Here is a 25,629-nt window from a genome sequence, read left to right on the forward strand (position 1 = left end):
ATTGTCTGATTTGTTATGCACGTTTGTAGGGTGCCTGTATTATTGCTTCATTATTTAGATTCCTTCTTAGACAGAGCCCCACTTGGGTTTGAACCCTCCATTAATTATTTGGAACGCCTCCTGCAAGTTCACAATTATTTTCAAGCCCTTTCTGTAACAGCAGAAGCCCAACATTCCTTGAAATAATGGGAGGTTTAACATTTAAATTGGAAAGAGGCTTAATGAGCAATGGACTAATCACATTATTTCTAAAATGTTTAGCGGAGAAAATACCAGGAATTGAATGAAATATGTGAGATTTTATTCTTGCAGTTTAAAAAAATTGTATGCTTTGCTTTTCTCGGTGCTAACGACTTCCTAATTTTGTGAAGATGATCAAACGATGTGTGTTTAGGCAGACTTGTAGGCACATCCCTTACATACAATTAAGAGTAGTTGTAGCATGTTAGTATACCAGTTTGTACCAGGCCCGTCCCAAGGTTATGTGCTGCCATACAGACATTTTTTTCTCCCCGTTCAATAAATTATTAACCCTTTGAGGGCCGGAGGGATTGCAATCACGTGATCTCTCACCAGGAGGAGCAATCACAGTATCGCGATGTCACCAACTCGAATGGAAGAGGAGTCTTCTCTGCTGCTCCTCGTATAGTCAGAGATTGCGTCCAGCACAAAACCCAACTTCCCTTAGAAAACAAGCACACACAAAAATCCTGGCATGTCAGACCTCATGACCGGATAGCTATTTCATCCAGAAGTTTGCCCTGGTCATGGCAACTTAGGCGAGAATGTCACACATTACTAATTGCCAAGTATTGGACTTTAGTTAATAGCATGCAAATAACCTATTAACTGTTAATTACTCATTTGCATGCTCATTTTCATAAGCCACATTACAACTGTTCCAGAACTATTGCAGAGGTAAAAATAAAGTCATAGCAGCAGTAAAGCAGTGATAATGATCGTTGCTTTACTGCTGGTACGATGGCTTTAGTGAATAACCATAGCATTATATACTTAGTTATATATAGAATCATTTAATTTTTTTCATATTCTGATATTTACACAACTACACTATTAACAATACTTTTCTATATTTATAACAACATTGGTTTCCTTATATGATCGGTTTGATTTTATTCTAAATCTTTTTCATAATTGATGTATATTGCTCATTGTGATATATTTTGTTTTATTATTTATTTGTAGCCCTGGTAAGAAATTGGACTATAGTTCTATCCTCCTCCTGGTATAATCCCTGGTAAGGGCAGGTTGCCAGGAGTTATCATGGGTTTCCCCCACTTCAAGCACTTGCCCTGAGTGGTGGAGGTAGGTCACCTGACCCTGTGTCAAAGCAAGAGACACAGGGGCGGTGCCTGCAGGTATCATAAAAGAGCAGTGCACTTCCTATTTAGTCTGTTTAGTGTGTGACAAGTGTTAGTTAGTGCAGCGGTGCGCAACCTGTGGGGCGCGACCCCCAGGGGGGGCGCGACACTGCCGACGGGGGGTGCGGGGTTTACAGAGGCCCCGCGCGCTTCCCGAAGGCACTTAAATTAAGTGCCGGGGGAGCTGCAGGGCCTCTGTAAACCTAACTTACCGTGTCTCCGGCGGCTTCCTCCCTGCGGCGCCATGGCAACGCGGCGTCAAAATGACGCTGCGAGGTCATGTGACGTCACGTTGCTATGGCAACGTGACGTCATTACGCCGGAGCGCGGGTAAGTTGGGGTTGGGGGGGCGCGGGAGCGAGGGGACAGCCGTCAGGGGGGCGCAGGGAAAAAAGTTTGCGCCCCCCTGAGTTAGTGAGCTGAGAGTTACAGTTGGAGTAGGAGAGTGATCAGCTCATGAGTAGAGCTGATCCAACCATAGTGTAGGGAGGTGGACCAGTACCTCTCACCCTGCTTAGGGGGTGAGGGAAGAGTTAGCCCCACTCTGGATGCCCTTGATCCAGAGTGGTGGTAGGAAAGGACCATCCTGAGGGAGAACAGTCAGAGTGGATTGGACATCCCTGTACCTGTCTGCTGCTGGTTCTGTGAATAAAGACTGCTGCTTTTAAAGAAAAACAAACCTGTGTGAGACTGGAATCTCTCATCCCTGTGTGGGAACTCTCTGGTAAGGATTCCACCCCACATTCCTGGGGCTTACTAAAGATGGAGGCGCTGCACCACTGAATGAGAACAAAGGCATCCACCCCAGAAACCTGTTCCTGTTATCCCCCATGTCATCGCGGGAGACTCAGGCCCTCCTGTTGCCAGCAGGTATGCACCACACAAAGACATGTAGCCAAGCCCAAGTACACCTTAGGGGGCCCGATCTGCGATTGACCCAGGGAGTGGGGGTTACATATTATTGAAATATTTTTGACTTTACAGTGCTATGGATTACCCCTCCCTTTCAATTTTTAGGGGGTTATTCATTAAACTGTGATAGGCCCAGTAACTCCCATTGGTCATTGGGTGAGCGTTCAGCTTAAGCAGTAGGATACTAATGTAAGGAAAACCTTGGGTTTATTTAGAGAGCTGGGACCAGCAGTAAGTGGAGTTAGCCCTGCCCTGTTATTGCCTGAAGGATTTGCTTAATCCAGTCCCTGGTAAAGACTCTCTTGAATCATTATTTTAACATTGTGCCCCTGTTTGGTAGGATCAATGGATCTTTCAGTCAGGGGAAGTTCTTTTGTTTGGACTGTCTTCACAAAATACTGTTAGTGCCAGTGATCTCCCTTCCTACCCACCCCTGCTCGAACCCACTCTAGACACTACTGACTCAGGAAAGCATTGCAAATCCACATTCAGTGTCTGCAGCTCCAGCAACAGAAGCCGGTTATTTGCCACTCCCAAAAAGGAGTTACACTCATTTTCTTGGTTCTGGTCACAGCGTGAGTGCCATCTAACATGCAGGATTTGCAGCTATTAATAGTAAAACTAGATTGACGTCTTTGATGTCAAAGTTCCTTCCTGAAGTAATTAATACATCATCGCAGAAGTGTTACTATGAGAAAATATGTGCAGAGAAAGCAAATTAAGTGGGAGTTTTATTAACTAGTTCTGTGTTAGATGTGCTCTAGCGTATTGCCCTCCAACACAATGCAACATTCCCACAAGTAAGAATGATTGCTTTTTGCCTTCTTAAAAATGTCAAGTTGAACTCTGTCACATACAGGTGGCGGAGGACGGAGGGGTGGATTAGCAAAGTGTAACAAGGTCTTGCCACATGCAGAATACTAATTATCGTCTGGCCCAACTTCCAGATTGAAGCTTTCCAGGACCCTGGTAAACGGTTGTGGCAGAAGGTCAAAGACAGTACTACCACATGCAGCACTTATCATCTGAACAAGCTCCTCACCCCTACCACATGCCGCACTTATCACCTGAGATCTGACTCCAAAAGACTGTTCATGGTCCCAAGGCTCAACAAAGTATCCGGACGTTCCTCCTTCTCTTACCGTGCACCCCAAAACTGGAACAAGCTACCAGAGACTCTCACATCCACCACCAGTTTATGTTCTTTCAAATCTAAGGCTGTCTCACATTTTAATCTGCTCTGTAACTGTTTCATACGCCCATAATATATATTTTCTTTAACTGTGCATGCAATGTCTTGTATATAATGTATACCCTGTTCATTTATGTAACTGTATTTGTAACCATGTATTATTTGTCTTAACTCTGTGCCCAGGACATACTTGAAAACGAGAGGTAACTCTCAATGTATTACTTCCTGATAAAATATTTTATAAACAAATAAATAACTGCTCAACCACTTGCGTTAAAGAGCTAAATACATAGCACTGCTGCATTATTACCCCTGAGAAGAATTTAAAATAGTAAAACAGGAGGAGACTTATCTAGGTCAGTCATTTCTTTAATGGCTGGGTGTCATTAGGTAAGTCATAAACAATCAGTAAAGCCAGAGGTAAATTCATTACCTGATAGCTGTTTTTCAGTCAAATGTGTTCCACTCACTATCAAACGAATGAATTAATTATTTCCCCATTAAAAAAAAAACTTGCGTACAGCATTTCCCCGAACTCCAGTGAAAAGATGTTCTGTACCCAATCATCTAGTGTTGGTATTGATAAAAGGCAGCATTGATTTAATATATCAATAATTGTATCTGCTGGCATTGCTATAAAATAATACCCCCTGGGCCTATTCATTAAACTCCAATATCTCTAACGCAAATTTGCCTGGCAATGCCACACAATTTACAAAGATGAAAAGAGGAAGTGTGCCTTCCGATATTTCTGTCTCTTCAAGTCCTCTATAGTAGCCAAATACTAATAGGATAGCTCCTCCTCCTCACAGCTGGTAGGACAAGTACTTCTTGTGATCATTATATGGGGGGCCGTTATCCACCTTATGTTAGAACTTCCAAATATAAAAAGACTCAAGGAGGGAAGTGCGCTGCCATATAGGACTTGAAGAAACAGAAATATCGAAAGGTAAATGTCTTATTTTCTTCTACATCCTTTATGGCAGTCAAATACTAATGGGATGTACCAGAGCAATCCCTAGACTATTGGGAGGGAGAACTTATTTCCACAGTTGGAACAACTGCTTTAAGCACCTTCCTGCCACATTTTGCATCTTCTGATGAGGGAACATCCAGACGGTAATGCTCAACAAATATGTGCACATAAAACCAGGTTGTTGCTTTACAAATTTCCTGGGCCGAGGCCTGAGTTTTTTCTGCACATGAAGTTGCGATGGCCCTAGTAGAGTGGGCCTTTATTCATATAAGAATCATCTCCTGCTATTCTACAGTATATGTCTCAAATATAGCTGCCTTAACCCATCTAGATATAGAAGCTATGGAAGCTGCTTGACCCTTTCTGGATCCATCATAAAAGACAAACAATCTAGAGGTTTTCCTAATACTATCAGTCCTTTGCACATATGTTATTAGAGCCCTAACTACATACAGATTATGCCACTGTCGCTCTTTGTCAGAAATAGGGTTTGGACAAAATGTGGGGACTATAAATATCCTGATTGATATTAAAGTCTGATACTACATTGATCAAAAAGATAAAGAAAAAGCTCCCTATACGCCGCACTAGAGATCACCTATATCTATGTTAAAACTTAATATTTATTTGTAACCAATTAAAATGTGTTTATTGCAGCAGTAATGTGAACCAAAGTAATTAAAATGATTGAAATAAAAACGGAGAGGTGAACTGTGTACCTAATAGAGATGACAGTGTAGATCAAAATCACTATTGTCAATTGGAGTGTCCCACCGCTATATAATTATACTAGAGGTGGTAGTGATTATGCTACAGTATTATGTCATATGAAACCTACTCCTAGATGGTAGTGAGGGGTGTAACCTGAATTAATATGTACACTTGGTTTGACAGGTGGATTCAATGATAGATCAGGTATACATACACATTTGTACCAGACCGTCAGGTTCAATATTTAGTGAGCCTGTGGGTCTGTCATGGTGAATACTAGCAGTTGATGCAAGATCACAAAGTATGTGTCTTGTACTGTGAACCATGAACCATGCAATAGTTAAGGAGTAGTCAGAGTGTTGTGCTTCCTAATGAAGCCTCCGAAACACTCTGAAAGGAATAGGCAACAGACCTCTCCGATATTGCCAGCGTACTAGGTGGTAACGCTTAGCATGCCCTACATATGTTTCACCTGTAGTGGCTTCATCGGGGGCAAAAACAGAGTGATTCCCTTGCTTATTTATACACTTTATTGTTACCTTATTGGTTAATGGGTTCCAGGCTCTGATTGGTCCTCAGACAAATGTATCACACCCATACTTCAGAAACACGAAGGAAAAGGCTCTGATTGGCTCTGCCAGATCACATGGCCAGTCACATATCTGTGTACTTCTGGTCATGTGTGCCAAAGTTCCTTTTCCAATGGTGGCTGGGAGTTGCGTCGCATCATCAGCGCGCGACATCCCAATAATTTTGGCAAACTGCAATGTGTTAAATGTCACTAGCTCTAAAATGACCGTATCCAGTGTAGAATAAGCTGTCACGGCATAATGTCATGGGACTATACTGTATCCCTGGATTGATATGATTTGGATGTTTACTGCCCGTGATATCTAAAGCCTATTGGTGGGAAGTAGCGTCGCGTCATCAATGCGCGACGTCACCATCAGTAGTGTTTACATTTCACTCAAGGTTCCTTCCCACGTTAGTATGTTTGTGGTGTGGTTACCATAACTACCCGCGATGCTCTGTCCTGATTGGTCAGAGGTTCCGTCGCGTCATCGAGGCCCGATTTTAGTTTCAACTTTACAACTAGATGCCACTGCGATCGATATGCTTAATGGTCAAGTCAGTACATTTAGAAAGTTGTAAATCGCTAGCATGTTACCCCACAAATTTGGAATATAGTGTAGTGAGGTGGCAGATGTTGTTATGATGGTACTTCATAATGCCTTCACTCCCTGGCTGATAAATGTGTCCTGTTGGACAGGGAGGGCTACTAGTCTGCACTCATGTACACTCTACATTTCATGTCAGTGTTTTTCTTTCATGTACCAATAAAATCATATAGCGCAATTGTGTGTTTCTTAATGACCATTTGTGTAATGTGACATCAGTTAGAGCTAATTTTTTAAAAAAAAGAAGAAAACCTTTTAGTAGCGTTTGTTGTTCATTTAGCATGAAGTATGGGGATTTATGTTCCAAAGGAATAATGATTATTGTAGAGGTGAATTAATAGAAGCAATCAGGGTTATATCTCTGTTGATCGGTATCACGAACGAATGATTGCATGAATGAGTCGAAAAGGGGAATGAAAAAGTCAGATCTATATTTAAAGATCTGTATTTAAAGAAAGGGGGTGAAGAGGAAGCCCTCATTCAGACCTGATGGGGATAGGGTGGAAAGTTGGTATATCCACCGGGACTCTTGTTGTAAGAGAGTTTTGTCCCAGTCTCCTCCTCTCATATTGGTTTTGAGGCAGAAAATGCCTTGAAAGCTTAAGGACTTAATGTCCCCCCCATGGTATCCCCGTACGTGGCATGATACCGGGTATCAAGCGCATTCCTGATCGACCCAACATGTTCCAATATACGTCTACGGAACTGGCGACCTGTCTTGCCTACATATTGCATCTCGCATTTGCAAGTGATGAGGTAAACTACATGTGTACTCTTGCAGTTTATAAAACTTTTTATTTGGAATTTTTTATTATTAGAGGTACTTTGGAAGTTTTTACTGGTATTGATATATGCGCACGCTTTGCATGTTCCACATTTATAGGTACCCGTTGTTTTTTGTGGAAGCCACGTTTGGAATTGTGATTTATTTTGGAAATGGCTGTGGACTAATGAGTCCTTTAAGTTCTTTGATCTTTTTGGCACCATTGTTGGATATGGTTTTAGCACTTCACAAAGATCTTTGTCCTCCAAGAGGATGTGCCAATATTTCCTATAGATGGATTTAATCTTATTCCATTGGGCACTGTAGGTACCTATGTATCTGATTGTTTTATCCATGACCAGTTCCCTTTTTGAGTACAATAGTTTTTCCCTATTGACTTGTTCTGCATTTTTATAAGCTTTTTTAACATGTGTTTTGCTGTAGCCTCTATTCAGGAATTTTTCCTTCATCGTTTCTGCTTGCCGATGGAAGTCTGCAGAGTTGGAGCAATTCCTCCTAATACGGAGGAACTGGCCCGTCGGGATACCCTTGATTAATGAGGCCGGGTGGTGACTGTCTGCCCTTAGATAGCTGTTTGTTGCTGGGTTTTTTGCGTGTGATACCGTATTTATTGTTCCATCATGATTGATGGAAATTTTTAAATCCAAGAAAACCAGAGATTCTTCACTGATCTCAGATGTTAGGCGTAGGTTATGACTATTCGTATTCAGAGTTTTCACGAAGGTGTTAAATAGTTGTTTGCTACCCTTCCATAATATCAGAATATCATCTATATAGCGAATCCACATAGTGATATTATCCGTGAAGATGGTCATACTCTCATTGAACACACTATTTTCTTCCCACCAACCCAGGTACAGGTTAGCATATGTTGGGGCGCATGTTGTGCCCATTGCAGTTCCCTGTACCTGGAGATAGAGTTTATTGTTGAATGTGAAGTGATTGTGTGTTAGGACAAAAGATAGGAGATCACATACAAACTCGTTATGCTTTAGATATCTGATGCCCCGAGTGGAGAGGAAAGAGGCTACTGCCTTTAACCCTACTGGATGCTGGATGCTGGTGTATAGTGACTCAACATCCATACTACATAAAACTGTATTTGCATCCACTGTAATTCCTTCTAGGCGTTTCAAGACATCACGAGTATCCTGTACTGTACATGTGAAGGCAGAGATTTAACAAAAGTTCTCAGTACTTTGTCCACATAGGTGCTTGGGCCCTCAGTGAGATTCCCAATGCCCGATACAATTGGGCGGCCCGGTGGATGTGTGGAGTTTTTATGCACCTTTGGTAGACTGTAAAAGGTTGCTGTTTTGGGGAATGGGTTATACATGAATTTATGTTCTTGTTTAGAGATTACTAAATCTTCTAGTCCTTGATCTAACAGGGTTTTGAGTTCTTTCATAAAGATTGGATTCGGATCCTGATCTAGGATTCTGTAACAATTGATGTCACCTAGAAGTCTCAAATTTTCCTTAACATAGTCATCTGTTTTCTGTATAACTATATTCCCTCCTTTGTCTGAGCTTTTTATTGTGATGTCTTGCCTATCTGATAATTCTTTAAGTGCTGCCCTTTCTTTTTGGTCCATATTTCTCTTTGTGTTTTTCCCCTCTATTACTATGGATTCTATTTCTTTGGACACCATTTTAACGAAAGTTTCAACATTGCTGCATACATCCATTTGGGGAGTGAATTTACTCCTTGGTTTGAGTTTTGTGAATGGGCCTATTCCCAATGGTCTTTCACTTTCTTCACATAATTCCAAAAGAATATCTAGATTATCTAGATCAACTGTGCTCATTTCCTCAGAGTCCAAATTTTTGGATCTAGCTAGTTGGATTTTTTTATAATATTTATGCAGCAATAATTTTCTGGCGAATAAATTGGTGTCCTTTATGCAATCGAAATGATCCATATTAGAGGTGGGAGAATATGAGAGGCCTCGTTTCAGGACTTTGATATGCTCTGTGCTTAGTGCAAAATCAGTGAGATTCATAATGAATGTGTCGTGTGAGCGGTCTGGTGCTAGTGATACGTTCCCTTCCTGCTCTTGTTGTAACCTCTGCGTTTGGTTTTTCTTCCTCTCCCCTCCCTTTCCCCTTCTCGTTCGTTTAAATAGAGATCTAGGGTTTCTGATGTTTGGGGGAGACCTAAAAAAGAGGTGGATTGCTGACTAGTTGTTTTGGACCTAGTGGTGATACTTGATCCTATGTCAGATTCCTGAAACCTCCTATGTGTAATTCCTTGGTTACTGGGATTGTCAGTGTCTGAGGATTCCTGATCTGTAGTGGAATCACTCTGAACAGTTTATGACCTTCTGGTCATTCCACTCCCCCACTGATACTACATTGGTTTGAAACTGTGGGACAGTCCGTAACACTATCTTATCCTGGTATATCTGAAAAAATGGTTTGTGAGGTGATAAAGCCTGGAGCTCTCTAACCCTACATGCTGTAGTAACAGCGGTTAGGAAAATTACTTTAATTGTGAGTAATTTCATAGGGAACGCGAGATTTGGTTCAAATAAGGAAGAAGAAGCGAGTTGTTTTAGCACCAGGTTCAGATCCAATGAATGCCTAAAAGTAGGCCTAATCCTGGACCATAGGATCTAAGGCAATCTGTTTATGATAGAATGCACCTAATGTAGATAAAGCTCAACCCCGTTATAGTGTGGTCCTTGGGGGCCACCCGATCCGACCGCGCGATAACCCACCCGATCCGACCGCGCGATAACCGGGGTCGCGCTAATTTTTAAAAAAAATGGCCCCGCGTGCCCGATCGGGAGGAGGGGGAAAGAGGTTGAGTGAGGCGCCCCAAGCAGCCACCGTACTTCCCCCAGCATTCCCCTCGCAGCCTCACTTCCTCCAGCAGCTCCACATCGATCCCCCTCCGATCCCCCCCAAGCCCCGTACCAATCCCCCCCCCAGCCCCGCACCAATCCTGATCCAGCAGCCCCACGATGCCCCAGCAGCTGACACCAAAAGTAGGGAGGTAGGGGGGGCTGTGTGCGTGCTGTGTGTGCTGATGCTGTGTGTGCTGTGAGACTGTGCTGTGAGTGTGTGCAGTGTGCTGTGAGTGTGTGCAGTGTACAGTGAGTGTGTGCAGTGTGATGTTTGCAGTGTACAGTGAGTGTGTGCAGTGTGCTGTGAGTGTGTGCAGTGTGTGCAGTGTGCTGTGTGTGCAGTGTGTGCAGTGTGCTGTGAGTGTGTGCAGTGTATGCAGTGTGCTGTGAGTGTGTGCATTGTGTGCATTGTGTGCATTGTGTGCAGTGTGCTGTGAGTGTGTGTGCAAATTTTTTTTTTAAATATTCGGGGTCCATGCTCCAACCGCGTTATAAGCGGATCCGCGTTATAGCGGATCGCGCTATAACGGGGTTGAGCTGTAATTGGACCTTAAGAGATGCTGGTTTTAAATCTTTCTGTAATCTTGCTGAAGAAAGGGACTTCAAGCTGCAAGAGGTCTATATTTCGTAATTTACACGAACGTATACTGTAAATGACTTCCATATGCGATAATAGATTCTAAAGTCACTAGCTTTCTGGACTGTTAAAGTTTCGATATAACTTAGTTTCAGCAATTGAAGATTGGCGACGCAAAGAGAACCCTGAGTCAATAATGTGGGGACTGTCTGAAGTTCTTTAAGTCGGCAAACCATGTATTTCTCGGCCAATACGGAGCAATTAAGAGACCTTGAGCCTTGTCTCTTTTGACTTTGGTCATTACTCGCTGAAGCAGAGGGAATGGGGAGGGGGGGAATGTATCAGATGGGAATCCCAACTGATCGAGAAAGCATCCCTGACTATGGCTTTGGGGTCGTGCCATCTTGACACACACATCTTTACTTTCTTGTTGAGAGCTGATGCCATGTGATAGACCTGTGGCTGACCCAATTGCCGAACTAACTGATCGAACATTTTCTGGTCTAGCTCCCATTCTCCTGGGTGAATAGAATGCCTGCTGAGAAAGTCGGCTTTGTAATTTCTGACTCCTGGAATAAAGGCTGTGTACTGTAGATACAGGAAATCTCTTTCACCACCCAGTGTAGGATTCTGGAGGCTTCTGAAAAAACTCTCGAACTCCTTGTTGCCCTTTGTTGGTTTCTATATGCTACTGCAGTGACGTTGTCGGATAGGATACTTAACGAGTAACCCCTCAACAAGGCCTGAAGACCTTCAATGGTGTCAAATATGGCTCAAACTTCCAATACATTGATTGGCAGACATCTTTCTTGATGTGACCAGAGTCCTTGGATCACTTGATCTTGACAAACTGTGCCCCAGCCTGAGAGGCTTGCATAGATGTTCAATTCTGTCCAAACCAGAGGAATCAAAGATGTGCCCTTGCACAAGTTGCTGCCTGTGGTCCATCATTATAGGCTGGTTTTTGTGCTTGGTAACAACGTTATTATAGTGTGATACTGCACTGTTATTAGTGCTTTGTGAATCTCACAGCAGGTAGTATTGCGCTATAAAGGCATTTATCGCACTTAAAAGCACTTATCACTGAAAACCCACTTATCACTGCTTTGTGCATAGCCCCCAGAAAACCCACTTATCACTGCTTTGTGAATAGGCCCACAGACTCTGGACATAGTCCTTGCATAATTTTATCTCACATTTTATTGTTCTGGATATAAATGTTGAGTTCCTTAAATAAAATTATGCAATTGCTAGGTTTAAAAAAAGCACCAAATCCTTTAGGTCGACCCACTCATTTGTATTGTGTAAGTCTTTAACGGCATACAAGACCTGCCTTACATTGTTTATAAGGCGTTCCAGAGTGAAAAGACTATAAAAGGAGGAAAAGCACAAAATGTTTTATTCTAAGAACACAAAGAGCTCAATCAAAGGAGAACTAGGTTTTTAGGGAGTTGGTGATTGACTGCTTTTTTTAAAACTGAAGCATTCTTTTCCACTAACCTGTCTGGCAAAGGCTTTCAAAATATGATATATAAAAAAAGTGATACAATACTCATCACTAAAAATATAATTCCTAAATAGCATAAGTAGTGTGTTGCAACTGCATGTAAATGGATCAAGTACTGTACATTAAAGGCTTTCTTGTAATTGTCAAAAGACAAATGTAACCAACATTGACCAATGCTTCATGGACACATTACACAGAAAACCATGTTGCCTATTTTCATTGTTTCCAAATTACCCTACTCCGGGTAAGTCCTGCATGGCGGTGCCGGGATGTGGAACCCCTGATTGCGGCGACCATTTTCTCCCCCCGCGATCCCCGTTATAATGTGGTCGCATTATGTGGACCCCAAGCACCACGTTATAACGGCTTGAGCTGTATTATGTGCATGAATTGAACCATTGATGGTCTTGCGAAGCTTAGGAACAATCGGACTTCCTTCATAATCTTGTTCATCTTGAAGGTCGATACTAGATTTTGCCTTGTGTCGAATATGATACTTAAGAATTGAAGGATCAGAGTTGGCGCATGCCTGATTTTCTTTAGATTGCTAATCCCCCCGTGATGTACTAAGACATTGTGAACTATGGACACATGATCGCTGGCAACTTGGTCTGACAGGGCCTTGATTAGTAAGTCAAACAAGTATGGGAGTACAAAAATGCCTTTATGTCTCAATAATGCTGAAATCACAGCCATGAGCATTGTGAAGGTTTTGAGTGCTGTGGCCAGTCCCAACAGAAGAGACGTAAATTGGTAGTGACGGCCGTTTAGAATCTCAGGAACCGACTGTACAATTCTTTTATTGGAATAGGGAGATAAGCATCCAATAAGTCTATAGAAGCTTGAAATGCTCAGCTTTCAATCACTGTTATGACTACCCTCAAGGACTCCACCGTGAAGTTACAGATGCTGGGAAAGTCATTGATTTCTTTTAGAATTGCTTTGAATCCTCCTGATGCTTTCAAAACTAGAAACATACTAAAAGAATATTGAGGTAAGGTCCCCTCAATTAACGAGTGCTGCAGAGCATTGTATCCACTTGTTGAAATGAATTGCTGCATCCGGATCACATAATGTTGTAATGAAGTGCTGTGTGGAGCTGTGTAGATTAACCCCTAGTTGGAACACGGTCCGGCAAGGATATGAAGAGTTGTCTGGGGGAAGTCCTGAGACCCACCCAGACCCCTTACATAAATCCAGTAACTTGATAAACCAGTGATCGTGGGGAAGCTCCCACTTGAATAATAATAATAAAGTACTCACATAAGTCCGTTTTTCATCCGGGTGTGTGTGCTCCTCGCTGTATGCAGAGACAGGACGAAATCACCCCTACCAAGGAGGAAGGTGAATCAGCGGGCACGACCACGCAGCAAAAAGTTGCAAAGGCTGGACTGGGCTATAAAAAATCTTTATTAGAGCATGGATTAAAAAACAAGAGGAGGGGAAACAGCCCCCTGCGTCTCTAACGCATTTCACCCAGTATGGGCTTTCTCCTTGGTAGGGGTGATTTCGTCTTAAACTAGAAACATGATTGAATAAAACCCCTCACCTCTCTGAGATTTCTTACCATCTTGGAAACAGCTGCATCCACCTTTGGCGGTATCACCCAGGTACTGAAGTCTTCTTTACTGAAGGTTACATTGTCATGCATTTTCTAGTCACTGCTGGTCTTTTATCCAGTGATGACCCTTCCATCTTCATGATGTCCTTAATAGAGCTGTGAACAGGAAAAGTTCTAGACTATTTTTAGCACCAAAAAAGGCTCGGTCGAGGACCCCCAGCTCTTCTCTGGTGTCCTCAATATTCATTGTCAATCTCATATTCTTCACAGCTTGTCTATAGTGTCCATCTTAAAGGAACACACGTCTGCTTGGGTCTCTTCCTCCTCCGAAGAGGAAACCCCACGTTCTGAGACACTTGCCTGTTCTGAATAATCAATGAAATTGGCAGGTTGCAAATCCAATGAAGTCTGTGATCTGGGCCTTTTTAAATACCCTTGAGATTGTGGTTGATCAAAAGACTACAGGAGTGAAAGTTTCATCCAGTCAATGAAAGTAGTTATCTAAGTAGAATTTTCTTGTTAATGCACACAATCTTTTGAGGTAGGTAGCAGAAAGATCGGCATCGCACGCGGCACAATATTTAGCATTAGAAACAGTTTTCTTGCGCTTAACAATCTGACCCCTTACTGTGGCTGCTCTATTTTCTGAAACATACTGGACACCTAACAAGCTCCTATTGAACCCCCAAAATGACCACAACATATATATAAGCATATGAGTGTCACAGAGGAGTGCTACTGAGCATGGCAATATATATTTTAAAACCAGAGACAGAACATAAAACACAGACAAAGCTCAGTTTTTAGCACATCCAGTGAGACTCATACACGGTACAGTGCCTAAATATATATGTATAAATATCTAATAAGTAAAATGGTCTTTTAGTTTGACATTTTTGGCCAAAATTGTTGTAAGCCCCTGAGCCAGCGCCAAGGCAGACCACATATCAGGGGTCCCTAACGCTAATATAAATTATTAATAACCTGTGTAATAACAGGAAGAATAATTTATAGTAAATCTGTCAATATTAGTTGCAAAGTTCTGAGTCTGACTGAAGCTTTTATTAACCTGTACATTACCAGGAAAAGCACTCTGTATTAGAGATGTCACAGCCAAACTGCAAGCAGGCAAGTTCCCCTGAGTGGAAGATGCTATGGAGTGAGCCCATAACCATTTAAATGTGGGAGGGGGTGAGCTTAAATTAGGAAGGAGGTTGCCACCCTCCAATCAGCCATGACTAGCTGGACAAGAATTGTAAAACATACTGGACACCTAACAAGCTCCTATTGAACCCCCAAAATGACCACAACATATATATAAGCATATGAGTGTCACAGAGGAGTGCTACTGAGCTTGGCAATATATATTTTAAAACCAGAGACAGAACATAAAACACAGACAAAGCTCAGTTTTTAGCACATCCAGTGAGACTCATACACGGTACAGTGCCTAAATATATATGTATAAATATCTAATAAGTAAAATGGTCTTTTAGTTTGACATTTTTGGCCAAAATTGTTGTAAGCCCCTGAGCCAGCGCCAAGGCAGACCACATATCTTATTAGATATTTATACATATATATTTAGGCACTGTACCGTGTATGAGTCTCACTGGATGTGCTAAAAACTGAGCTTTGTCTGTGTTTTATGTTCTGTCTCTGGTTTTAAAAATGCTCTATTTTCTGGTAATGTATTTACTAGGAAAGAAAGAATCCCTTTGTGCGGCACTAAGAAGCACACTGCAGTGTTGTAATGCAAGTTTTAATTGTGTAATTAAAAAAATATGTGTTTGGGGAGTACCAACGATGAATGACGAACGACAAATAAAGTATTAAAAATGGAGAGCGGCGTGTAGGCGTATATGTGCTTACACTTAAGTGTGTTAATGGTGTCAGTCTGCCTTAATAGAAAATATCGTAACACCCTGTGCTAATGCTTAGCACAAAGAAAACACTGGAATAAGTGGCAGATTTGTTTGAATCCTACAACTATAAATACTATCACTGTGTAGTGCCAGATCAACATATACTCTAATTTAATGTTTCAATGAAGCTATATAGGGCTAGTGGTGCTGTAACCTTATCCCTATTGGTGCAGCTAATAACCCAGAGTAGTGCGCAGGCAATAATTATTTATGCCTCTCACCACTAAACAGATACATGTTTTCTGTTCATTTGGGTAATACACATTGGGTAAAGAACACAGAAGTGCTTACTCTGGTAGATAGATTTACAATTAATTTGAAACATCAGTAGTAGTATGGGGAACTTGGTATAAATAATGTGCCTTGATCGCAACAATTACATAGTAAATGAATTTACTGTCAGAGCGTTCTTGCTGCCCACGGCTGCAATCTCCGAAACACTCTTTCTGTTTTATGGTCCCCTGAAACTGTAGAAGGAACAGACATACTGCTAGCCTTCTATCAATAACGGAACAAATAAGCAGGACAAAGCATGCTTTTTAAATACCAGCCATCCAGAACCAGCTTCCTCCCTGGTGGGGAATCTGAACATTGGTGCAAAAAAATCCTACTCTCTCTGTCATGGCGTCATCTCCTGGCACCGAAGCGCTGCGTCGTGACGTCCCTGCACCTTCACTCCACAGAGAAGCGGAATCCTTTGGATCATTACTACATATTTTATCATTGTATATTTGCAATCATGCACTTAGTGATAATTGTGAGTTTGCCTCATTTGCATACACAATCTGCATTTTGCACAGCATTTTTTCAGCCAATAATGGACGTGCAATAAGTGCTTAATGAATACAGGGGGCGCCTGTCCATGTGAAAATGGCTCTTTTTGCATGGACATTTTATCACTGTTTAATGAGTAGTCCCCTAAGAATAGTCAGTGAAAGGGTTAAATCATGATACTTTATTGAATTTTGTTTAATCCATTATAAAAATATATATATTTATTTGTAACCATGTGAAGAGTTTTCCCTTTGCTTGTAACTCTAGGTTGCAAGTGCAATATAAGGGTACAGTTTAGGGGGTACAGTTTATAAACTCTGAAGAGGCCATTCACGCCATTTTTCACCTGAAAATCCCTATTCGTGTCAATTACGTTTTTCAGCCAAAAAGGTCCCCAAACAGCCACTTGGGAGTATATAGAACGCATCCCTTAGTAATCAATTGAGTGTATTCAGATCTGGAATGTAGAGCTTGTACTAAAAGTTAAACTAACGCCAAAGAGCGTGTTTGGTTGCTGCATAAAGCAACTGTCAAACCGCATGTTCTTTTTCAATATATAGATACCAAAAATCAATGATAATGTACATTTTGAATATTGAAATAAGACCAGTTACTGTAGATGCACTCCTAACACACTTCTTATAAAACCTAAATGCAATAATCTGCAACAATTGCCCCAAATCAGCACTTTTGGTAATATTTCAGTAGTGCTGCCAATGGAGATTACAGCTACAATTTTTTAGAGCACGTTTTCCCAGAATTACAAGAACAGAAACAGCATCTGATCAGCAACAGGTTATCAAACACCCCATTTTAGAAATGTCTATAACAAGAAAAGGCCAACTGTAATTATTGTTATCAACACTAAATTTATTTCAATGCCAACACGTTCAAAATGTTACATTAGGTTTTTTTTTTACATAAACTTACCAGCATGATCAGAATAATAAAACAAGGAAGTATACAGGACCCCTTCAATGCTAGTACACTAAGTTGTATTGCATACTGGGAAAACAAATACCTTCAGTTAATTTGTAACATTGATAGTTATTTGGATGAGAGACTAGGATAACAAGTCAAGGTTTTTAATAACTAAGTCAGTGGTTTCTTTTGTTAAGGAACACGAGAATCATATGGTGAAATTCTGGGGAACCCCAAACCTCTTCCCCCCTCACCCCTTATACTCCATCCTCTCTTCCCCTTTCCTCTCCCTCCTCCCACTCTCTTTCCCTCCTTTCTTCCCCCCTCCCTCTCTCTCCAACCTGTACACTCCCCCTTTCTCTCTCTTCCCCCTTACAGTCTCCCCTCTCTCTCTTCCCTTCATTCCAACACACACCACAACAATCTTACTGTACCTTGGTGTGAGGAGGCCTCCAGTGCTGCTTCGGTACTGGGATTCTGCAGCCCCTCCTCTGGTTGGTCGAAAGTTGTACCCAACTTCCAGCGCCGACAGGAGGAGAGAGGGGATTGCAGTGACACTGGGCTGCTGCATGGGAAGCTGGGGAGCTGCCGGCCGCCGCTGATTGGGAGCCGCTGGGACAGTTGTACCAGCAATCTCCCCCTAGGGCGCGGAACCCCGGTTGAAAATCACTAATCTAAGATGTTTGACTGGTTCAATTATTGTGACTGCATTTAAGGAAGCAGCACTGTGTACTTGGGCCCATTAATGCTTAAAAGCAAAAGGAAGGTACCCTCGTGAAAACTCTTATCTTCCTCGGTTTTACACACTCTAATGGACAACACCAGTACAAACCAAAAACGAGAATTAGAGAACCTTTTTGACATGAACTGCGATGTAAAGACATATTTGAGCTGTGACATGCTGACCAGGGTTAAAAAATGCAAATCCTTTTACTGTAAATTCTGCATGTTGCAGCACTTTGGACTTCATGCTCTTCGTTCTCCACCTGCTCAGCATTCAGAGCATTTACTTGTTACTCTTTGTAAGTGCTGTCTCCTTTTACACTGCTACCAACTCAATTGGTTTCCTAGAAGTGGCACAGCAAGCGGTCTACTACTTTAATAAAAAAATGTTGTGACATTAATTCCCTTGGGACTTTCTTTTAATAGTTCCCTTGGTTTTATTTGTTCTAAGGTGATTGGGAACTTTTAATGTCATAGTTGGGCTCAACTAAATTATGTAAAATATTGCAGAGTGACGTCCAAATTCTGAGAGGTGTATGATGTTCGACATATTAAAAACACAGAAAGTAATGTGGGGTGAGGTCCCTCCCTGATTTGGGAATTTCAGATACATTAAGTTACATGGGGCTAAGTTATATTTCCAGCATGAGTCTGAATTTAAGAAACAAGCTTTGAATATTCCAGTTTTTCCCCCAGTATCCTCTGTTCGCCGTATTATAGATGATCGTCCAAACTAAAAGTCGAGCTATGTCAACTTATTTTTTTAAAGTGTTCTATTTGTGGTCACATTATACTGCAGTATTGTGATGACAATATATCTAGCAATATTTCAATAAAACTATGGACTTTTTGTGCAACACATACTGTACAGCTAAATATGGATCTACCAAAAATGGAAATTCAATCTTATATCAAAGAATGATAATTGAATAAACAGTCTTCTGAATCTTGCCAGCCTTAAGATGGAAACCTTACAAAATAAAAAAAAGCTTTGTTTGAGCCCACATACTGTAGTATCATTTTGTATTGTTGTTTATTACCCTTCCACCTTTTTTTTTGCCCCCTACCCCACTATCGTATATATTTTTGTATATACTGTATACAAAATACTGTACTTTGATACTTTATTTTTATGAAGAGATGGTCTTTATTTTTTCATCCAATATTTATGTGACTTACTTCTTGTTTTATGTAAATCTTGTATTTAAAATTGTTTATTGTTTAATGTAATCTATGCAAATGAAATCCCCCCCAAAAAGGTATATTCATGTCCATCTGTGACAGATGTTCATCAGTGGACACATAAATACATATTTACAATCACATAAACAGTGAGATATTGGTGAAGATAAAGAGATCTCGTGCACTTCAGATCCGTCCAGACTTTTTTCAATACTACTAGTGGGGAGAGAAAGTAGCCCAATGCAGAGGGAAAGGGGTAAACAGATACATTTTCAGAGATTACAGCTATTTAAGGAGGGACAAAAAGGTTAGTAGGATATGAGCATAGACCAGTGGTTTCAACCTTTTTTTGGTTAAGGAACCCCAAAATTCGATTGTGAAATTCTGGGGAACCCCAACCCTCGCCCCTGTCTCTCAACTCCCCGCCCCCCATCTCTCGCCCCATCCGTCTCTGACCCCCACCCCTCTCGCCCGGTCTCTCGTGTCTCCCACACTCACTCTCACACTCTCACTCTCTCCCTTACGCTTTCTCTCCCCCTCTCACTTCTATACACACACACTTTCCCCCTCTCAGACACACACACACACACACTCACTTTAAGGGAGCTGAGAGCTCTTACCAAATATTTCCTCTCCCTCCTGTCAGCCAGAAGTTGACGTGACTTCCAGTGCCGGTAGGAGCAGGGAGAGGAAGGATAGCAGTGACCGAGCAGCTGCTGCTGAGTCATTATTCTTGAGGTTGCCATGTAACACACCAAATGCTGCCACCACCACCAGATAGTAACCTTATATAACTCAGCTGAGAGATTTGGAAGCTTGTAACATATCAACTACTGTACTTGTAGGTTCAATAAAGGGACTCATATCACCTACTCTCTCTCCCTCCTTTGCTACTTATCCCACAACTGAAAACTTAAAACATTATTATTATTGTTTCTGCACTTTTTGTAACCACATGATAATTGTATATTGCCTGATGACGGTTCACAGACAGTTTAGTCGATGATATAATAGTGTGAAAAGCAGTTTCTAAATCAGCTGGTTAAGACATCAGAAACCTTGCATATCAAAATGACGGAGCAGGAAAAGGACAAGAATAATGTGAGTAAAACAGATTCTTATCGGAAGCCGGCAGGCACAGGAAGACACTGACCTAAATAAGGCTTCGGCCCCCGTGGTCACTGCTGCACGCGCAGCTGGCGGTGGGTGCAAGGGTGAAAACCGCGATCTGCGGTCTATTGTGGAGCGATGGGATGCTCAGAGGGATCGGCCAGGATGGTCTACAATACCTGCTCTCCTATTCGTCCACACGATCTGCCCTGCCATTGGCTCCCCGCACACCACGTGATCGCGTCACGGCAAGGAAAGACAAAATTCTTGTCTTCGCTGCCAGCGGACGCGTCATCGCGCTTTGCGTGCCCATGCACACACGGCGACTGGGGCCTGCCCCATAGAGGGCTGTGCTGTGGTGTGTGGCAAGCACGCCGTAGCGTGCACCGCAGCGGTCACTGGGGACCTGGCCTTAGAGATGATTCTAGCAGCGCGTTACAAAGTTACAATACAGGGAAAATAAATTACCAACAATGGGGATAATAGCAGCAAGTAAATGACAACATAAAGCAAAGGGAGAGCCTGCCCCAATGAGCTTACAATCAAAGTGGTATATTTAGGGATTTACACAGTACGAGTCAGATGCAAAAGATTAGGGGGCCTATGCAGAGAGCAGCGAATTTTAAAATTGGCGAATTTATTAAAAAGTAGCTTTTTTGGAGAGTTTATTCTCCATATGCAGAAAAGTGCGAATTCTGCTATGTTTAACATGGATGCGTGTGGCGAGTTTAAATTGGCGAGATGCGCGCTTCAGAAACGTGTAAAAACAAATTCGCGCCTTTTTTTTCCCTTTGCAATGGCCGCGAGCGGCAGCTTCTTGCCAGTTTTTTCTGGCGAGGCAAAAAGGAGACAATCGCGCCATTTTATTGGCGCGAACAGCCGCTAGATGCCGTTCGCGCCTCTCTGCATACGGATATTTTTAAAACTGGCGAGATTGAGGTTCTCGCCAGCCGCGAGGCGAGTTTTACAAATAGAAAAGAAAAATTGGCGCGTTTTTCGGAACTCGCCATTTTCTGCTGCTTTCTGCGCGATTTTCTCCAAAAAATGGCGAATTTCGAAATAGCGCTGCTCTCTGCATAGGCCCCAAGAGGTCAGATAAAGAATGCTGCAGTCATTGATAAGTTGCCCCACTACAGTAAGTTACAGTACTTACACTTACATTACGTCTATAAAAACACATGTGCATCAATATAGTCTCATACTGAATCACAAAATCAAGGTAAAAATTCATGCCAAAGATCATTTTTTGTAATAGACAAAAATTAGTCTTTCAAACTCACTTGAAATAATCAGCTTTATTCCAATAAACTCCATCTAGAAATTCCCATAACATACAGTGCTGTAGCTCAGATTTTAACGTACAACTTGGAGTGTTGAAGCTTACTTATCTCACACAATCCTTCACCTGAAAAATGCCTAAAAGTATTTTACCCAACATTGATGGGAATTACAGTTAAAATGTTAATTTTAAATAATACTCACTGCTGGCTGAGCATTCTAACCATTACAATAAACAAATACGCTGTTTACTAAAATCAGGAAACGTCTTTAAAATAAATAGAAAAATAGGGTGAAAATGAAGTCACTGGGGGCTTTACATGAAGCCCTTTTGTACCCTTTGTATATGTGACTAAAAGTTTTTTGCTCTGTTGCTTATTAAAGTTTATTAACAGTTACTTGTTGAGCTAGATATGGGTTACCAGCTCTTACTGAATGAAGCCCTAAGTAGTATTTCTGAAAACTGTTATTGCACAAAGGGTATATATTTATATTAGCTGCCAATCACGCACTAAAAAGTTATCTATTTTAGTCTAAAGAACATGCACCATATTGGTGGAATATTTAACAACACAAAGCAGAGAATCATGACAGACAGAGAATGAGACAGGGACAGAGAAAGTGACAGAGAAAGAGATAGAGAAAGGGTCTGAGAGCGACAGAGAAAGAGACAGGGACAGAGAAAGCAACAGAGAAAGATCAAGAAAGGGACTGAGAGGGAAAGAGACAGAGAGGGAAAGAGACAGAGAGGGACAGAGACAGAGAGGGACAGAGACAGAGAGGGACAGAGACAGAGAGGGACAGAGACAGATAGGGACAGAGACAGAGAGGGACAGGGAGGGACAGGGACAGAGAGGGACAGAGAGACAGAGGGACAGGGACACTTATTTTACTGTATATATCCCCCAAACACAGCTTTAGACTACACGTTGAGACACCCGTGCAAATAAAAAATGGTCACACCTGACATATATGCTAATAGGATAAGCAAAGTATATTTTAATGACTCCTATTAGCATATATCCCAGGTATCTCAGATGTGCTACTTTTTGTGCACAGGTGTCTCTCCATGTGGTGTTTGAGGGTGGACTCGAGGGGATATACATACAGCACTTGGGACTCTAATTAAGAATAGCGAGTAACGCGAGTCATGTTAAGCTAACGTAAGGCAGTGCTAACTTAACATGCCATTAAGACTATTCTATGTACTATTAATGATTTTGATTACATGACATTACGAGCCCTGACTTAACTGAGCTGTGTGGCTATGGGCCTAAGGGGGTTATTTATTAAACTGTTATAGTGCGAATCAGGGCACTATCGCATGGAAACTCCCATTGAAGTTGATCAGTACAATAACAGTTCAATGAATAACGCTCTAAGAATCAAGAAATAACAGTGAGTTTAGAAACTTAAAGGAACATTTATGCTTTATCATCTGATATATGCGAAACCAACTTTCCAAACCCTAATGTTAACTTACTGCTTTTTCTCCCAATGCAGCTCTGATATTAAGACGAACTTTAAAGGCTCCTGGTGCACCTGAAAAAGTAATAATAAAATGCAAGGTGTGAAAGGTGACTATAAGGGGACATTATTCCGCAATATTGATACATTCAACTTGCAGTTTATATCAAGACTAGCCCAACCATAATACGTTTTTCAGTTCTTACTGCAAATATACAAAATATGTTCAATTTTGAATGGATTGATTATACGCAGATAAAATAACCTGTATTAGCAGACTTATGAATTTAATCTGGAAGAGCCTTGGGACAAAAACAATTGCTGTATTGAATTTGTTATATACAGTAGTATATATATTTAATATAACATGACATAATGGGCCCTGCTTCCTAACCGTTGCAAACAGCTTCTATGGTGCAAAATTGGGGCATGAAAATTTTAAACTATGCGTGTGTGCGTCCATGTACTAACCCAAAGGGGGGTCAACTCCAGTCCTCAATCTCCTCCAAAAAGGTCAGGTTTTTAGGAAATCCCAGCTTCAGCACAGATGGCTCAATCTTCAAGTTAGCCTCTAATTTAGCCACCTGTGCTAAAGCAGGGACTGATTGGGCCACCTCTGCTGAAGCTTTTTTGATGCACAGAAATGGGCTGCGTTACTGATGTAAATGTTATTTACCAAAAAATAATAAGTCTGTGCTCCACACAAAAAATGTGTGTCCAAATAACCTGCCAAGATCAACCGGAAAAAGTCTGCTAACATTGTTAGTGCAGAATTAAGTTGCTATGTATCAACCAGAAAATTATTTTACACAGCACGATATGTTTCATTATATAGGTTATATTTTCCCAGCGTGGCTATATAATGTAGCACTAATAAAATATATTTACAAATCCAAACCTAATTATAACTAAAAAAAATCACATAATTCTGTTTTAATTTAAATTGTATCAATCAGGTATTCAACAGTTCGTCAAAATGCATTTCAAACAAAAAACTATGCGTTATACTGTATGTACAGTACAAAGTCACATAACGACTGTCCTACATACAATGCAGAGTTTATGAAGGTTTCTAGTACTCCTTAGCACAAAAATATTCACGCTCAAGAAAAATGGAAACATGATCTTAGTACATACAGTAGTCTTTTTATATATATATATATATATATATATATATATATATATATATATATATATATATATATATATATATATGTGTGTGTGTATAATGCCAGTGGAGTTCAAACAAGGTACAGTATTGATAATAATCAACATGATATTCTTATCAGTCCATGTAAGATCCCCCACATCATCCACACAACACTAAAGAATTGCCATTTATTTATATATTTAAATACATTTTTACCTGGCTTGCAGAGATCAGAGCCGACAATGCCTGTCACAGAGATTGTAAAAAGGAAAATTCTTCCAAGCATCCTTACAGAGTAAGAAGCTCACAGCAAAAAGATCCCACAGGCCAGAGAAAAGCTGTGTAAAACACCTATTCCTGCAAAATGTTTAATTATTAATCTCCAGATCATTAGCCAGCACGGTCCTCAACAGCCAATGTTTTGTTAGTTATTTACCATTCAATATTTGGTAGCGATAATGAACATTTATTTGATTATCTTGCCATTGCCTGATCTAAGGATAATATTAATTAATTAGTGCAATAGCCATTACAAGGATAGCAGTTTAACAAAAGATTCTATTTTATGCCTACGTTGCTAGAAAAATAAATTGTGAAATATTAACTGTCACGGTCGACCAGGTCTTTTAACACATTTATATTTTTGGGATCATTCAACAGGCAAAACAAGGCAGTGAAATAACATGGGGTTTATTTGGATAAAACCTCGGAAATACAACAAAACACAAAATACAGAAATATAAACACTTACTGGGGCCTGGGGTTTGCAATCAAGCCTTTCCTAGGTGCAGGGCGTTTGCTTGCAAGGGCTTACCCTAAGCGGAACCTTGTTCCGGAAATCCTGGACCGAGATTCAGCAGAAAATCCTGACCGGGACCTAGTCCCGATAGTCCTGGAACTGTTTTCGCCAAGAAATCCTGACCGCGACCACTACGTTCTAAAATGAGAACTTGGTCCTTTGTCTGACAGTCTCTGTAGGGCAGACTATCTTCAAAACGAAGCCGGTTGCTCTGCTATTTGGAACAGAGCAACTTTAAAAATCATGCCCTAGCTTCATCGACTCAAGCCACAAAATCGCCTGGTTCTCTGACTGGGGCTTCTCCTTACATACCCTCCGCTGAGTTATGTTCAGCATGGAGGAAGGAGTAGCGACCAATCAGAGCATGGGAATTCCTCCCCGCCAGCCAATAGAAACAGGGGCTCGTCTCTGGGCTGACGTTAGAGGAGGATGCATGCCAAGCCGGCTCGAACAGCCGGGTGAGCGGGAAATATGATTTAGTCAATGGGAGAAGCACCTACGAGCTGTATCTCCTCCAGCTAACTCAGTGACACCTGCGGGGCAGGCTCCACCAAGTCTGGCAGATACAAAAGGCGTCCCCACAGGGTGCCCTTTGTTCTCCGGACTTGGCAAATCACCCTTCTTCGCCCATCAAACGGTCTTCTTACCTCGCAACATCTTCTCCTCTTTGAA

General features: G+C 41.4%; 1 protein-coding gene across 3 annotated transcripts in view; it reads right to left on the reverse strand.

The window, feature by feature from the left end:
* Positions 1-24,489, reverse strand: part of CLTRN (collectrin, amino acid transport regulator) — a 60,095-nt gene extending 35,606 nt beyond the window's left edge. The window contains exons 1-2 of one of the 3 annotated variants that reach the window (XM_075594117.1): positions 24,375-24,489; positions 23,025-23,083 (exon numbers count right to left, since the gene is read on the reverse strand). In XM_075594117.1, coding sequence (XP_075450232.1) covers positions 23,025-23,083; positions 24,375-24,444 — 129 coding nt within the window. In that variant the 5' untranslated portion in view covers positions 24,445-24,489. Of the gene's footprint in view, positions 1-13,634; positions 13,759-16,100; positions 16,182-23,024; positions 23,084-24,374 lie in introns of those variants that run through there. The other 2 variants (XM_075594119.1, XM_075594118.1) reach the window with 2 other exon arrangements.
* Positions 24,490-25,629: the final 1,140 nt, after the last annotated feature.

The sequence above is a fragment of the Ascaphus truei genome, chromosome 3 (assembly GCF_040206685.1).
Source record: "Ascaphus truei isolate aAscTru1 chromosome 3, aAscTru1.hap1, whole genome shotgun sequence".
Classification (NCBI taxonomy): Eukaryota; Metazoa; Chordata; class Amphibia; order Anura; family Ascaphidae; genus Ascaphus; species Ascaphus truei.